This window comes from Lithobates pipiens, unplaced genomic scaffold, assembly GCF_037356315.1.
Source record: "Lithobates pipiens isolate NorthernLeopardFrog02 unplaced genomic scaffold, aLitPip1_a1.2 Scaffold_28, whole genome shotgun sequence".
In the NCBI taxonomy this organism is placed as follows: Eukaryota; Metazoa; Chordata; class Amphibia; order Anura; family Ranidae; genus Lithobates; species Lithobates pipiens.
The window spans coordinates 48,194,198-48,211,570 of NW_027507789.1; the positions used below are offsets into that span (position 1 = coordinate 48,194,198).

General features: G+C 44.6%; 1 protein-coding gene across 1 annotated transcript in view; it reads left to right on the top strand.

Annotated features, from left to right (window-relative positions):
* Positions 1–17,373, top strand: part of RALGAPB (Ral GTPase activating protein non-catalytic subunit beta) — a 130,203-nt gene that overhangs the window by 13,259 nt on the left and 99,571 nt on the right. Inside the window, 2 exon segments of the mRNA XM_077459180.1 lie at positions 7,813–8,024; positions 13,547–13,749. Coding sequence (XP_077315306.1) covers positions 7,839–8,024; positions 13,547–13,749 — 389 coding nt within the window. The 5' untranslated portion in view covers positions 7,813–7,838.

Genomic DNA, 17,373 nt, shown 5'->3' on the forward strand with positions numbered 1-17,373 from the left:
GGCAGCCTCAATCCTTCTCTCCCTCGCTGGAGCTCCTGGCACCTACCTCCTACAGATTGCCCCCCGAGCAAGCAGCTTGCAATGGGGGCACCCAAGCAGACTCGCTCCTCAGACGTAGCTCTGCCTGTCCATTTCACACACACAGTCTTGGCTCCGCCCTATTCCCTCTCTCTCCTCATTGGCTCACTGGCTGTGTCTCCAATGATGAGATAGAGTCCCCAGAGAGCCAGGGCTCTCATGCACATCTCTGGATCGTGAGGGGGCTCAGGTAGGTATGGGGGGGGTTCGGGGGGCTGCTGCACAGAGAAGGTTCCTTCATGCATAGAGTGCATGTAGGTAAAAAACCTTGAGACTTTAGGGCCCTTTTTATATGGCAATCCGGTCATTTTCGCCTGTCAGATTTTCATGTGGACCTGGTCAGACCCTCCAGTCTTGTGTGGAGTGACGGATGTCAGCAGACACCTGCGGCCATCTCATCCTCTCCACCAAAACAGACAGATGGTGAATCTTTTGCTCATCTGTTGGATTGGATGGCCCTGCCTGTCCATTTCCATCTGACAGCCCCATAGAGAACAGTGGTGCGGACATGGACCTGTCATTCACCTGCTCAGCAGGGATCAGCGGAGAGATCACCCACTGAGCAAGTGGATCCCGCTTCATGGAGGCGCCCTTGTGAAAGAGCCCTTATTTTTGTGGTAGGATCTGGGAACTTCTCTTTGGTGTCTCCAAGATATGCAAATCTGACTAGTGATTTAACCCTCTGAAATAGTTACATTGTTGTTAAAGCAGTTGTAAAGGATACATTATTTTTTTTCTAAAATAATAAACCTGTTATGCTTACTTGCTGTGTGCAATGGTATTGCAAAGAGTGGCTCCAAACCTCCTCTTCTGGGGTCCCCCACTGTACCCAAATGATAAAAATGTAATTTGTGTACAGTGTTGTATGACCGCTCAATTGTCATTTAAAGAGTGACAGTGCTAAAAAGCTGAAAAATTGGTCTGGGCAGGAGGGGGGTTTAGGTGTCCAGTAAGCAAGTGGTTAAGTAACCCAAAACATAAATACAAGTTTAAGAGCAGAGAGCTATCTCCTTTACATGATGGATCGCGATTGTTTTGCATGTCACCAAGTGTCATGAAGAAAACATATTGAAGGTTACCTTGAGCAGACACATTCCTGGTCATTAATAAGGATTTAGTGCTGTCATATTCAGAGCAGATTTGTGTTACATATAAACATTGTCCAACATTTCCATGAAGTCAAATTCTGTTAATGTTTTAGATAACTGCAGTGCATCCAGTTTAAACTGGTTATGAAGCCTAAACAGTTTTTAACTTTTGCTCAGATGCATTCCTTGCATTACAGTACAAACGTATTTCGGTAGTAGTGTCTCCTTTCAGTATAGGGATACTTACCAGAGCCCTCATTCGATCCAGTGCTGGTTTCACAGGCTTTGAGGCAGCGGAGGCCATTGGTTTGCACTGCTGTCAATCAAAGCCAGTGACGTGGGGGAAGCGGGGACTGTCATCTGTGCCTTTCCTAAACGTAAACTTTTGCTGAAAGAACACTGGGGCTGCCGTTCCTGAAAATACCAGTTGTCTGGCTGTCATGTTGACCTCTGGCTTACAGTACTTTTAGTACATAACCTGTAACCGTTAAAGCGGTTGTACACTCCACTTGGTGACTTTTACCTACAGGTAAGCCTATAATAAGTCTTACCTGTAGGTAAATGAATATCTCTTAAACGTGCACAGTTTAGAAAATATTCACCCTGCATTTAGCCGCTGACGACAGCGCCGCATGTGCTCTGAAGGTCCGGCGTATCGTGCCTGAAGGGGGAGACGTCATCGTGGCTCCGGCTACTCACGGCGTTCTAAGGCAAGTATTTCATAATGTGCTAGTATGCGATGCGTCTCCCCCAGACCCCCAAAAAGTACGTGCTTTCCGTTGTTCGCCCGGGCTCTCCTGTCCCACCGGGAGACACGAGTTACCAAGCTGGCACCTCTGCTGGCTTGCCGTAGACCCAAACAAAGCTGATTCTTTGTTCGTCTGTGAGCCAGTTTTAAAAAATAGAAAGCATTCAAAAAGCAGATCTTGATGGTTTGAATATGTTCAAGTGCGGAGGAGGGGTTTGCCGTTTTTTAAATAATCGGCATCGGCCGATTGAGCTGATAAAAAGCCGATTTAGAACTACAGCGACTTTGAAATGACTTCTGTAATAGAAGTCAGTGTAAGTTGCCTGAGTCGTCATAGAAACGTCTTCCTCCTCTCTGGGCAGGCTGCCAAGAAAAGAACAAAAAGATACAATGTTTACACTTCAATGAATGAAGTCATCTCAGTGTGTAGAAGTTCTCAGTTTAGGGCCGGTTCACACTGCGAGGCGAGGCGACACGGCTCGCCTCGCCTCGCTCCCGCAAGTCGCCCCCATTCAGTACTATGGAACCGTTCTGAGAGGAGCGACTCGAGTCGCTCCGACTCAGAAAAAAGGTTCCTGTACTACTTCGGGGCGACTTCGGGGGCGACTTGCATTGACTTCTATGCAGAAGTCCTCTGCAAGTCGCCGCTGACCCCCCCTGCAAGTCGCGGCGAGGAAGTCGGAGACGCCTTGCCGCGGCTCGCAGTGTGAACCGGCCCTTAACCATTAAAAGACTAAATCTTTTCTGACACTTTTTGCTTACAAGTAAAAATCCTGTATTTTCTACCAGAAAATCACTTAGACCCCCCAAAAATGATATATATTTTTTTTAGCAGAGATCCTAGGGAATAAAATAGCAGTTGTTGCAATATTTTATGTCACACGGCATTTGCACAGAGGTCTTTCAAATGCATTTTTTTGGGAAAAAAATACACTATTTAAAAAATAAAAATAAAATAAAAACAGTAAAGTTAGCCCATTTTTTTTTTTTCGTCCAAAAAATTTGACTACCTGTTTTTATTTAATATATAGTTTTTTTTTTTTTTTTTATCTAAATCATACATACAAGTAAACTGATTGGAGGTTTGTTTTGTTTAATAAATGTTTAAAGCGGAGGTCCACCCTAAAGTGGACCTTCCGCTCATCGGAACCCTCCCCCCCTCCGGCGCCACAATTGGCACCTTTCAGGGGGGAGGGGGGTGCAGGTACCTGTACAGTACAGGTATCTGCACCCACTTCTGGGATAGCTCTATGCGGAAAGGGGCGTAGATTACGCCCCTTTCCGAAAGTCCCCCGCTGCCTGCTGGGAAACACACAGATCCCAGAGGCAGGGGGTCCATCCTTATTGCGCAGCGCGACTCGCGCATGCGCAGTAGGGAACCGGGAAATGAAGCCGAAAGGCTCCACTTCCTGATTCCCATACCCAAGATGGCGGCAGCAGCACCCGAGAGACGATCGAGAGATCGGCTTCAGGTGCCGACATCGCGGGCGCGCTGGACAGGTAAGTGTCACTATTTTAAAAGTCAGCAGCTGCAGTATTTGTAGCTGCTGGCTTTTAAAAAAAATAAAAAAAAAAACGCGGACTCCCGCTTTAAATGTAAGAAATTTTCTGTATCACTTATGAAGACTGCTTTCACACTGGAGCGGGCAGGCGTTGATGGTAAAACGCTAGTTTTAGCGGCTCTTTACCATCATTTTAGCGGTGCTATTTGGCTGCTAGTGGGGCACATATAACCCAGCTAGCGGCCAAGGAAGAGGTTAAATGCACCCATGAAGCACTGCTGCCAAATCGCATTGCATGTGCTTCGGCAGTGGTGCCCATTCATATCAATGGGCAGGAGTGGTGGAGGAGCGCTATACACCACTCCAAACGTGCTGCTTGCATGACTTTTTTTTTTTTTTTTAAGATCCTGCCAGCGCATCGCCTCAGTGTGAAAGCACTCTGTCTTTCACACAGACTGCAGGGGAGCCATTTTGCAGGCACTTTACAGGCTCTATTTTTAGCCCAAAAGCGCCTGAAAAACGCCCCAGTGGGAAAGGTGTGTTAGATCAAGGGGGATTAAAAAAAAAAAATAATAAAAAAGGAAAAAAATAAATAAATAAAATAAAATCGGCCTAACATATCGGCCCAAAAAAATCGACATTATATATCGGCTATCGGCCGCCATGATTTCTAAATATCGGCATCGGCCAGAGAAAAACCCATATCGGTCGACCTCTAGTTTGGGGTCTTTATAAAGTACCTGTCACTGCTTATTACTGTCACAAGGGATGTTTTTTGTGGCCACCATTATTTTCCAGCACTGCCTTATCCCTCTTGGGCATGTAGTTCACCAGAGCTTCACAGGTTTATAACAAATGACAGCGGCTCTAAAACATGGCCATATGTGGATTGTGGAGAGAGAGCGTGGTTAGTGGTATAGGGTCTGAACGACAGCCATCGCTGGAAGGTATGGAACAACACGGTACAACACAACAAACAGTCCAGCGCTCAATGGGTTGATGAGTTATCATAGTCTCATAGCAGGAAATAAAATGTAAATAGACTTAGTATATTCAGTAATAATATGAAAAGACTCTGCAGCATGGGGGGTGGGTGCAATACCCCTGCTGCGCTGCGGCCGAATGTGGAACACGCTCGCCATTGTTTGGAGTAAGGTTCAGCGTGTTGGAGTGGAGAGCGGAGATGATTGACAGCAGGAAGGTGGAAACCCAAACTTCCAGCTACATGTGTCTGGGGCGCCAGGTCCGCTGGCGTGCTGACAGGTGGGAGAGAGCCGGGATGCTGCAGTGTGGATGACGCTGTTTGTTCCTAGCACGTGAAACGCAATGGATGTAATTCCCTGCTGTGTGGGAGTGTCCCAAATGGATGTAAAACTCAGAAGGATGGAAAACCAAGGCTGGATTAGCAGATTTACATGAGTCAACGTTGCTGGGGTTCTAGGGGTGCTGATCGTTGAAGCACCTCATGGACCTCAGTGACCTGTTAGCTTTTGTGGTTGCCTTGACGACACGTTTCGCGTGCATGTACTTTTTTTTTCTCATCTCGCCTCCAGCGCGCTGAACCTTACGCCACACGCTGGTGAGCGTGTACCACACTCAGCCACGGTGCAGCAGGGATATTTGTGCCCCCTTGCTGCGGAGGCTTTTTGTAAACCCCAATGTTGTCAGTTCCTCATTGCTCCATGGATATTCTGTGAAAATTGTAACTTGATTTTTTTTTTTTTATCTACCTCATATACTTTCCTGTTTTGATAACAGGATTGTCTTTTCATATTATTACTGAATAAACTAAGTCTTATTAAATTTTATTTCCTGCTATGAGACTGATTACTCATCAACCCATTTAGCGCTGGACTGTTTGTTGTGTTAGAGCTTAACAGTTTGCCACTGGAATTCTCTTTCACTCCTCCATGACGACATCACAGATCTTGTGGATGTTAGAGACCTTGCGCTCCTCCACCTTCCGTTTTTGAGGATGCTCCACAGATGCTCAATAGGGTTTAGGTCTTAAGACATGCTTGGCCAGTCCATCAGCTTCTTTAGCAAGGCAGTGGTCGTCTTGGAGGTGTGTTTGGGGTCCTTATGTTGGAATACTGCCCTGCAGCCCAGTCTCCGAAGGGAGGGGGATCATGCTCTGCTTCAGTATGTCACAGTACATGTTGGCATTCATGGTTCCCTCAATGAACTGTAGCTCCCCAGTGCCAGCAGCACTCGTGCTTCCCCATACCATAACACTCCCACCACCATGCTTGACTGTAGACAGGATACACTTGTCTTTGTATTCCTCACCTTGTTGTTGCCACACACGCTTGACACCATCTGAGCCAAATAAGTTTATCTTGCTCTCATCAGACCACAGGACATGGTTCCAGTAATCCCTGTCCTTAGTCTGCTTGTCTTAGCAAACTGTCTGCAGGCTTTCTTGTGTATCATCTTTAGAAGAGGCTTCCTTCTGGGACGACAGCCATGGAGACCAATTTGATGCAGCGTGCGGTGTATGGTCTGAGCACTGACAGGCTGGCCCATCCTTTTCCCTTCTCCCCCCGCCCCCAACCCCATTCAACCTCTGCAGCACTCATACATCTATTTCCCAAAGACAACCTCTGGATATGACGCTGAGCACGTGCACCCAACTTCTTTGGTCGACCATGGCGAGGCCTGTTCTGAGTGGAACCTGTCCTGTTGAACCACTGTATGGTCTTGGCCACCAGGCTGCAGCTCAATTACAGGGTCTTGGCAATCTTCTTATAGCCTAGGCCAGGGATATGCAATTAGCGGACCTCCAGCTGTTGCAAAACTACAAGTCCCATGAGGCATAGCAAGACTGTGAGAGCCACAAGCATGAGACCCAAAGGCAGAGGCATGATGGAAAAAATTATTCCGCGCTAGGAAAGAAACATGAAAGCAAATAAACTAAATGTGAAACAGGCAGCAGCAATAGATGTGATATAACACCAAACAAATATGCAAAAAATAAAAAACTGCGCCAACCCTATAGTAAAAAATGTCAAAAAGTAATATCAAAATGAATAGACATTGACCTTAAATAATTATCACAATGAAAAAACACCTTAAGTGCATAAAAAACAAAACAATGTGTAAAGTGAAAAAAATATAAATCAAAGTCCATTCAAGGAAAGTTCCTGTGTGGATCCAAATAAGAGTTGGTGTCACCACGGTGATTTAAACACGATCCAAAAACTCGTAAAAGTGCCCGTCACCGTACAATGAATGTGCTTACCAGAAAAATAAGCAATTTGGGCGTTTGTAAATAATCGATGGGTCCCGTCAAAAGATATCCTCCTTTTAAATGGGTCAAATCTCCATCTCCCAATAATGCCCTCCAGATATTAATGTGCCTCGTGGAGCTCAGTGATTCCCGAAAAAGAAAGGGGCAGAAGGCCAGTGACCACCCTTATTCAGGGTGGTCAAAAAGTGCTTGGTCAGTGGCCAGATCCACTGGCAATAGCTCGAATCTCCACTCAGGTGACCAGAGGTGTATCTAATGAAAATTGCAAGTGGCAAATGGCAACTGAAACTGCGCCCCTCTTTTCAGCTTCCTTGCTGCTCAGGCCTTCCACTTCAGGGTCTCATCTGTCTCCTTAGATGCACACAGCTTCAACACACACAGCGTCTATCTGGAAAGCAGCCCCTCACTGCTCTGATCCTCAGACTTGGGTCTCTGGCTTTCACTAGTGCACACCTGCACACCTGCACTCTCTGGACTCTCTGGACTCTCTGGACTCTCTGGACTCTCTGGACTCTCTGGACTCTCTGGACTCTCTGGACTCTCTGGAGACCTCCTGTCTCTCTGGGTGGAGCGTGATGACATGATGGGACTTGTAGTTTTGCAACAGCTGGAGGTCCGCTAATTGCATATCCTAGGCCTAGGCCATCTTTATGTAGAGCAACAATTCTTTTTTTCAGATCCTCAAAAAGTTCTTTGCTATGAGATGCCATGTTGAACTTCCAGTGACCAGTATTAGAGAGTGATGACACCAAATTTGCTCACAATTCACACCTGAAACCTTGTAACACTAATGAGTCACGACACCTGGGAGGGAAAATGGCCAATTGGGCCCAATTTGGAAATTTTCACTTAGGGGTGTACTCACCTTTGTTGCCAGCGATTTAGACATTAATGGCTTAATATACAAGCTGTACACGCACTACTTTACATTGTAGCAAAGTGTCTTTTCTTCAGTGTTGTCACATGAAAAGATAGAAGAAAATATTTACAAAAATGTGAGGGGTGTACTCACTTTTGTGAGATAATATGTATGTGTGTGTGTTTGTGTGTGTGTGTGTATATATACACACCATGTGTGTATGTATGTGTTTTTTGTTTTTATTTATTTTTTTGTTTTTTCCACTGACATAAATTGTGTCCTTTCAGGCAGTGGGATCTGCAAAGTGTTCAACATGTACTCGGAGTGGCGGACGCTGCACCTCGTTATCAAGAATGACCAGGGACACACCAGCGTGCTGCACAGTTATCCTGAAAATGTGGGCCGCGAAGTTGCAAATTCCGTGGTCCGTCCGTTGGGACAGGCTCTCAATGCTCCTTCCACTGCTGCAAGCGAGAGTATACTAAAAAGTGATAAAGAGGTAAGATCTCCCATTCAACAGCTCTGTCTAGTTTAAAAATAGTCTGGACTTCTTTCCAGTGTTTGGAAATTGTTCTATTAATATATTGTATACAAAAATATGTTAACTACTAAGCCTAATCATATCAACCGACTGGCAACTAACTGTATTATTTTTAACCACTTGACCTGGAAGATTTCCCCCCCTTCATGACCAGGCCATTTAACTGACAATTGCGCATTAATGCAAAGCTGTTCATAAATTAAATGTATGCCCTTTTTTCCCCGCAAATAGAGCTTTCTTTTGGTGGTATCGGATCACCTCTGTTTATTTTTTGCGCTATAAAAAAAAAAGACCCACAATTTTAGACAAAAAATTTTTTTTTACTTTTCTACTATAAAACGTATCCAATAAAAAAAAATTCAAATTAAATTTTCTTTATGAATTTAGGCCAGTGTGTATTCTGCTACATATTTTTGTTAAAAAAAAAAAAAAATCCCAATAAGCGTATATTGATTGGTTTGCACAAGAGTTATAGCATTTACAAACTATGGGATATATACTGGAATTTTTATTTCCTTTTTTTTTATAGTAATGTCAGCGATCAGCAACTTATAGCAGGACTGCTATATTGCGGCAAACTTTTTGCCAGTGACACTATTACAATGATCAGTGTTAAAATATTGCGCTGTTACTGTACTAATGACACAGGCAGGGAAGGGGTGAAAAATCTAGAGCGATCAAGGGGTTAAATGTGTGCCTAGCCAGTGTTTGTGTACAGTGTGAGGTGCTTTCACTGAGGGAAGCAATGGTTTTCATTCCCTGCTTTGCGGGGTGGGGGGGGGCATTACTTTCCCTGCTGACAGGACAGAGCTCTGCTTTGTTTACATAGACAGAGCCCTGTCCTGTGTGTGTGTGTGTTCTAGCTGGTTAGCGGGTGCTGACAGTGATCTATTGATCGGCATCTGCTGTGTTCAGTCACAGCACGGCCGGGTCACCGGCGGCACGTGGATGCTCCCTACCCGGAAGTGCCGCATCATATACTGCCACTGTATAATTAAGTTAATCTAGAATATTTGAATACTATGCAAATTCTCATATTATTGGTGGCTTTTTTTTATTTATTTTTTACATTCTTGAACACAACTTATTAGCCAGCTAAAAACAAATGGCCATCCAAATTCAAGTTTGTATTGAAATTATTGGACTATTTCTGATTTGAAGGTTATAATGAGCTTCTGGGGCAGTCAAAAGTACTCACTTGGAGACAACTGAGGCATCTAAAATGTTGTAAGGTTACAACTGTTGGCATTATGCGAGGTTTGCAGAGTGAGTTGGCAGCATTTAGAGGACTTCTTCCCACGCATTGATTAATATTTACATTTGCTATGGGCAGACATGGGTGTTTTTTTTGGTAGTGCTATTGTGCAACTATACTAACCTGCAATTGCCCCAGAATTAATCGGTAGCAATCGATCACTACACATGGGGAGAAATGGAGTGTAGTGTGTAGAAGCCGTATGTGCTAATCAGATATGATTTGTACAGGGGGCAAAATTATTAGTAAGACGTCATCTGGAGTATGCAGTTCAGTTTTGGGCACCGGTTCTCAAAAAGGATATCTGGGACCTGGAGAAAGCCAAGCTCCTCCATGCCCTTCTCTGCACTATGAGGAAAGCTTGGAGGAACTGAATATATTCTCTCATAAGAGGAGATTAGAGGGGAGATAATCAACATATACAGATACATAAGTGGTCCGTAACAGTGAACTTGGTGTTGAGTTATTCACTTTAAAGAGAACTATTTTACCATTAGGGCACTTGTCTGTCCTGCAGTGTCCTCAACTGAGCCAATTTGTGAATGGGCTGGCTGCGGGGGTAGGGGGGGGGGGGGGCAAACTTCCAGCTCACATTGCCACAGCAAACTGAGTGACAAGACAAGTGGCAGCGGGTACCCGTCGATACCAGACCCCCCCCCCCAAAAAAGCTGATAAAATGTGGAATCGGCCTGGATTCCTTCCTTCCTTCCGAGAGAGAATTTTTTTTCCCCTGCTTGGGCAAATTGGATCATGCTTTGCTGGGGTTTTTTTTGTGTGTGTGTGTGTGTGTGGGGGGGGGGGGGGGGGGGTGTTTGCAGCAGCAGAACGACAAAACTTTTCCAACTTGTCCATTCGTCAGAAGTCGATCCAACAATCTGTTTGGGCAAGTTCACACCAGATGCAGTTCCGTGCAGTTCTGTTTTTTCTGCACCAATGCAATCAGTTCCAGTCAGTTTCCGTAAACTGACTGGAACTGACTGCACTGGTGTGAGCTAGAGCCATTGGAATACATGGAAAACACTCCATGCATTTTTTAGTGCAGAAAAAAAGCGCACGGAACTGCATCTGGTGTGAACTGGCCCTTTGAAATTTGTCCAGGCCCTGTGGTCCACTGGTTGAAACTGTAGGTGGCCAACTTTAGGATTTAGACTGTATTGAATGCACAGACGTGATTTGACCTCTATTAAGCCCCATACACATGCAACATCAGACGGTTCAATATAAACCAGCCAACATTCAGCCCGTGTATAAGACAGCCGGTCCAACAGAAGGTGGCCAAGCATGCTGGAAAACCAGCAGCCGACCGGCTCCTGATCAGTGCTCTCAGCCAATGGTAGAAAGCACTCTCCTTGCAGGGGTGCTGTCCCCCTGTCAGAACACAACCGCTCAGTGGGGGCAGATCGCTACACTAACGTCGGATTGTTAGCACAGCAGCATCGACCAGAGCTAACAGATTTTTTTCGCTCAAAACGCTGGGATGAATGGGGAAAAACTGTCTGTACCAGGCTTTAGGATAGTAAATCCATCCAATACTGTGGAGCTCTTCATAAAGATGTAGAGGAGCCTCTACCAGTCTGACAGATGATAGAGTGAGGAGGGGACCGGTGTGTTACCTTACTTGCCTAGTTGGTATTTAGCCAGCATATGTAATAAGCATATACAGTGGTGTGAAAAAGTGTTTGCCCCCCATTCCTCATTTCCTGTTCCTTTGCATGTTTGTCACACTTAAGTGTTTCGGAACATCAAACCAATTTAAACAATAGTCAAGGACAACACAAGTAAACACAAAATGCAATTTGTAAATGAAGGTGTTTATTATTAAAGGTGAAAAAAAATCCAAACCATCATGGCCCTGTGTGAAAAAGTGATTGCCCCCTAAACCTAATAACTGGTTGGGCAACCCTTAGCAGCAACAACTGCAACCAAGCGTTTGCGATAACGTGCAATGAGGCTTTTACAGCGTCCTGGAGGAATTTTGGCCCACGCATCTTTGCAGAATTGTCCTAATTCAGTTACATTCGAGGGTTTTCGAGCATGAACGGCTTTTTTAAGGTCATACCACAACATCTCAATAGGATTCAGGTCAGGACTTTGGCTAGGCCACTCCAAAGTCTTCATTTTGTTTTTCTTCAGCCATTCGGTGGTGGACTTGCTGGTGTGTTTAGGATCATTGTCCTGCTGCAGAACCCAAGTTCGTTTCAGCTTGAGTACACAAACAGATGGTCGGACATTCTCCTTCAGGATCTCTTGGTAGACAGCAGAATTCATAGTTCCTTTTATCACGGCAAGTCTTCCAGGTCCTGAAGCAGCAAAACAGCCCCAGACCATCACACTACCACCACCATATTTTACTGTTGGTATAATGTTCTTTTTATGAAATGCAGTGTTCCTTCTACGCCAGATATACTTGGACACACACCTTCCAAAGAGTTCCACTTTTGTCTCATCGGTCCACAGAATGTTGTCCCAAAAGTCTTGAGGATCATCAAGATGTGTTGTGGAGAAATTGAGACGAGCTTTGATGTTCTTTTTGCTCAGCAGTGGTTTTCTCCTTGGAACTCTGCCATGCAGGCCATTTTTGCCCAGTCTTTTCCTGTTGGTGGAGGCATGAACACTGACCTTAACTGAGGCAAGTGAGGCCTGCAGTTCCTTGGATGTTGTTGTGGGGTCTTTTGTGACCTCTTGGATGAGTCGTCGCTGCGCTCTTGGGGTAATTTTGGGCGGCCGGCCACTCCTGGGAAGGCTCACCACTGTTCCATGTCTTCGCCATTTGTGGATAATGGCTCTCACTGTGGTTCGCTGGATTCCCAAAGCTTTGGAAATGGCTTTATAACCCTTTCCAGACTGATAGATCTCAATTACTTTCTTTCTCAATTGTTCCTGAATTTCTTTGGGTCTCGGCATGATGTGTAGCTTTTAAGGATCTTCTGGTGGACCTTGCTGTGTCAAGCAGCTCCTATTTAAGTGATGTCTTGATTGTGAACAGGTGTGGCAATAATCAGGCCTGGGTGTGGCTATAGAAATTGAACTCAGGTGTGGACAACCACAGTTATAGTATGTTTTAACAAGGGGGCAATCACTTTTTCACACAGGGCCATGATGGTTTGGATTTTTTTTCACCTTTAATAATAAACACCTTCATTTACAAATTGCATTTTGTGTTTACTTGTGTTGTCCTTGACTATTGTTTAAATTGGTTTGATGTTCCGAAACACTTAAGTGTGACAAACATGTAAAGGAACAGGAAATGAGGAAGGGGGCAAACACTTTTTCACACCACTGTATAGCTGATCACATGTGTGTTTGTTTTTTTTCAAAACCTTGATACACACTGATATCATTATTTTCCCTTTAACCATTTGCTGTCTGGGCCAATTTTGACATTTCTCACATGTTAAAAACGGCATTTGCTAGAAAATTTGCACCCCAAAATGTTATATAAATTCTCTGAAAGCAGGGGCCCTGGAGAATAAAATGCAGTTTTTTTGCTATTTTCTTTTTTTTTTTATGCCGATTAATTTTGGCAGCTGTTTAATAAACACACATTTTCAAGAAAAAAAATACACTTAAATGCATGTTGGTGCATTCAGAAACAGTAGAATATAATTAAAAAAAAAAATATATAAAAGATGTTGTGCAGATTAAATAGATACCAAACCTGTCAAGATTCAGAATTTAATTCATCTGTGAAATTCTCCATAGATGACGCTTTAAAAGCCAGGTTACCAGTTTAGCATTAAACGCGAGCGCTTCTGAGATTTATATATATATATATATATATATATATATATATATATATATATATATATATATATAATATATTACATTCATACATACGCAGGTATATATCTCTCTATCTATAAATTTTAAACAACATCCCTTGGGCAGTTACAGGTTCTTTTTGTTGAGATATCAGGGATCTATATGACCCAGTAAACAAAGAACCAAAACCGGACGTGACAAAATCCTGGTTGCTTCTGGCTTCATTCCTCACACAGGAGAGGGAGGAACGTTCCTTCTTTCTTCTTTCCGTTTATTATAATAATGAATTTTTACAGTAAGCAAAGTATTTCTTCAGGCAATATAGCTTAAATGTTCCATATTTCATGGTCGGGTAAGTCAGTTTATTAAGCTTAGATTACTTTTCCGTATGGCAGTAGAGGGACAAAGGCCTTTATAATGATTTGTAACTAATGCAATAATTGTGATATTTCTTACATTCCAGGTGAAGTGGACCATGGAGGTCATTTGTTATGGACTAACGTTACCACTGGAAGGAGACACGGTGAAATACTGTGTGGATGTGTACACTGATTGGATGATGGCACTGGTGGCTCCAAAGGATTCTATTCCCCAACCAGTTATCCGAGAGCCTAATATGTACATCCAGATCATCCTTAAACACCTTCAGAATGTCTTTGTGCCCAGGTAAGGCTATCAAAGTGAAGCTTAGAGGTAATCCCCTTATACCACATTTGTTGCAGTATTCACAATAACATACTTGCAAACTCAGTGGCATTTTGTTAGAATCTGCAGCTCTTCTGCTGGTCACCGCGTGTCAAGCCGCCGCCTTCCTTCCTTATTTCATTGGGAGCTGGATGTCTCTTCTGTTGTGGGGGGAGTAGGATTGGGATGATAAAAAGTGCAAATCATGTGTCACAATACTTTTGCTAATATAGTGTATATACTGTGTGTATATGTAGGGGACAGAGTGGCACCTGCAAACCCGGACCTGCCAGCATTAGAGAGAAGTACTTTTGTAGGTAATTGTTAAACCATGCAAATTATGACAAGACATTATAATTGACAATATGACAGCTTCACCCCACACAGTGGACCTAAGTTCTTTGAAAATACAGTGATGATTTTTTATTTTTATCTTGATTTTTCAGTTTTTAGTAGAGGTTTTTTTTATTACCCCACCGAGATTTAGATCTCTGTACTGCATAATTAAGGAAAACTGCATTATGCGGTGAATGAACACAACTTTTGTTTCCTTGGTGCATGCTTGGGTACAGCAGTGTAATTACTGAGTGACGCCATTCCCAGGAGGACAAGTATGTCACACCATAGGAAAGATCTCTAGCTTTTTCTGTATGGCCTTTGGGCATATGATGAAACAATGAGATGAAGGATGCAGAGCATTAATAGAATGTCCGTTTCTGCCGGCAGGAATTCCTGTCTGGATATGTGCTGCAAGGCTTAAACCGTTCAAGTGCCCTTACCAATAATGAAAACAGGAGATGTTGTGTTCTTTGAAGAGAAAGTAAATAATCTCTAAAAGAAATAAAATTATAAAACCTAAAAGAAGGGAAAGACCGATGTAAAATTTGTTTCCAGGGTTCTACATAGAAACCTTATTGATTACCTGAGAGTACAATTTAGTGGCTTTTCTTCACCACCTATGTTAGAGCAAACCTAAAAAAATGTTTATGCCTTTGCTGAACTGCTTTTGAAAATTCTAGTTGCCTGCCGTGTCGGTCCGATGGCTCCAATACTTTCTAAGCTACTGAGAGGCCATTCTCACTCGAGCAGTGTGTTAAAGGAGACGTAGGGCCAAAGCTCCTTTGGCCCTACTTCTGTGGGTCACAGACATGCACTTTGTTCTGCACTCCTTTGATCTGTATTTAGCTGGTCCAGGCTCAGGGGTGATCCCAACTTTAATGGTGGGACCCCCCAAAATGCCTCAACTGACAGTTGGCTCTCTGAGATCCTGAGCCAGGCGCTCTCACCTCCTTCCACAGACCGACGCTCCAGTGAGCGCTGGAGGGGCAGAGCAGAGAAGCAATGACTAACAGTCACTGCTCTCTACTCTGAAGACAGAGAACTGAGTTATCAGTGGTCTTAGAGGCAGAGGTGGGCAGGTACAGCATCAGACCAATTCTGCCTCCACCTAGGCAGGTATGTACACTATTACCAAAAGTATTAGGACACCTGCCTGTACACGCACATGAACTTTAATGGCATCCCAGTCTTAGTCCGTAGGGTTCAATATTGAGTTGGCCCACCCTTTGCAGCTATAACAGTTTCAACTATTCTGGGAAGGCTGTCCACAAGGTTTAGGAGTGTGTCTATGGGAATGTTTGACCATTCTTCCAGAAGCGCATTTGTGAGGTCAGGCACTGATGTGGATGAGAAGGCCTGGCTCGCAGTCTTAGCTCTAATTCATCCCAAAGTTGTTCTATTGGGTTAAGGTCTGTGCAGGCCAGTCAAGTTCCTCCACCCCAAACTTACTCATCCATGTCTTTATGGACCTTGCTTTGTGAACTGGTCCAAATCATTTGGTGGAGGGGGGGATTATGGTGTGGGGTTGTTTTTCAGGGGTTGGGATGGCTCCTTAGTTCCAGTGAAGGGAGCTCTTAAGGCGCAAGCATATCATGACATTTTGGACAATTTCATGCTCCCAACTTTGTGGAAACAGTTTGGGGATGGCCCCTTCCTGTTCTAACATGACTGCGAACCAGAGCAAGAAGCAAGGTCCATAAAGACAGGGATGAGCAAGTTCGGAGTGGAGGAAATTGACCTGCACAGAGTCCTGACCTCAACCCAATAGAACGCCTTTGGGATGAATTGGAGCAGAGACTGAGAGCCAGGCCTTCTCGTCCAACATCTGTGCCTGACCTCACAAATGCGCTTCAAAAAAAATGGTCAAACATTCCCACAGACACACTCCTAAACCTTGTGCAGAGTCAAAGCTGTTATAGCTCCAAAGGGTGGGCCAACTCAATATTGAACCCTACGGACTATGACTGGGATGCCATTAAAGTTCATGTGTGTGTAAAGGCAGGTGTCCCTATACTATTGGTAATATCGTTTTTTTTTTTTTTTCCTCAACACGCCTTTCAGGACAACCCTGGAGAGAGCACAGCTCCGCCCATTTTAACAGGAAACACTTGCAGACCTTTAAATCCCTCCTCTTCCACCATGGCTTCCGTTATTGTGTTTCCTCCGTCATGTTGGAAGCACTTGTGGGAACCATGGGGCCGTGTCTCTCCAGGGTGGAGTTCAAAGGCCATGCCAGCTCCCTCCCGGTACGATCTGTGGGCGCTCCGGAGCCTCCAACCTTTTCCAGCTCAGGGGAGCAATGGCTAACAGGAGGTCGAGGCGTCCGGAGCTCTGTTTCGTTTTCGCACATTCGCGCTGGTAGGCTTCCGGACGTTTCTCTCTGGCGAGCGGATGACGCGGCGGCCAGCGACGCAGCTTCCTGTTCGGGCGGAACGGCGAGTGGTTATGGACGTTTGGAACACGGGTTCAAGGGCGGGTCTTTACGACCGTTGCTTCCGGGCAGTGTAGTGACGTCACACCTGGGAAGCTTAAAAGTTTTGGCTGTTGGCTTTCAGTCCCTGCTGCGCTCTCTGCATGATGGAAGGATCGTCGGCGTCGGTGGAGGCAGGCACCACAGGCACCGGTTAGGCCCAGGTAAGAGGGGCACAGCGGTGCTCTTTATTCTTTTCCTTATGGGCTGTATGTTTTTTGTGTTGTGTTGCCTCCTTTTGGGGAGCCTGCCACTACAGTTCTCTAAGGCAATTTCTTGAATCTGTAGTCTATTGGTGGTTGCACTGGTGGCTTTGAGGGCTGTTTTTTTTCTTCTATGTGCTGGTGATTGGGGAGCACCATGGATGGCGTTATTTGGTTGTTACAGTGGTAGTACGACTTTGTCCATCTGTCTTCTAGGAAATTGTCTCGGGGAAACCGAAAGTTCAAACCCGTCAAGCCAGAAGGAAGAATCCACTGCGGAAATCTTGGCAAAAAACCTTATGCAGATCAAGTATCAAGGATTTGGTTGAGGAGGAATCCTCCCAACAGTACAAGGACCTGTTTTCCCCTACTGGAAGCTTGCAAGTTTCCTGAGCTCCATTAAGACACTGCTGGTCCAGAATCCATCAGGTCCAGGCAGTAGTCAGCAACCACCACTGAGTCCCAGGGCATCTACCTTCAAATATGGGGAGGATTTAGACTCGGGGGACAAGCACTCTTCCTTCCCCCAGGGATTCAGAGGATGAGGTGGAAGAAGAGGATGACAGCCATAGTTCCAAGTATAAAGTGTCCTCC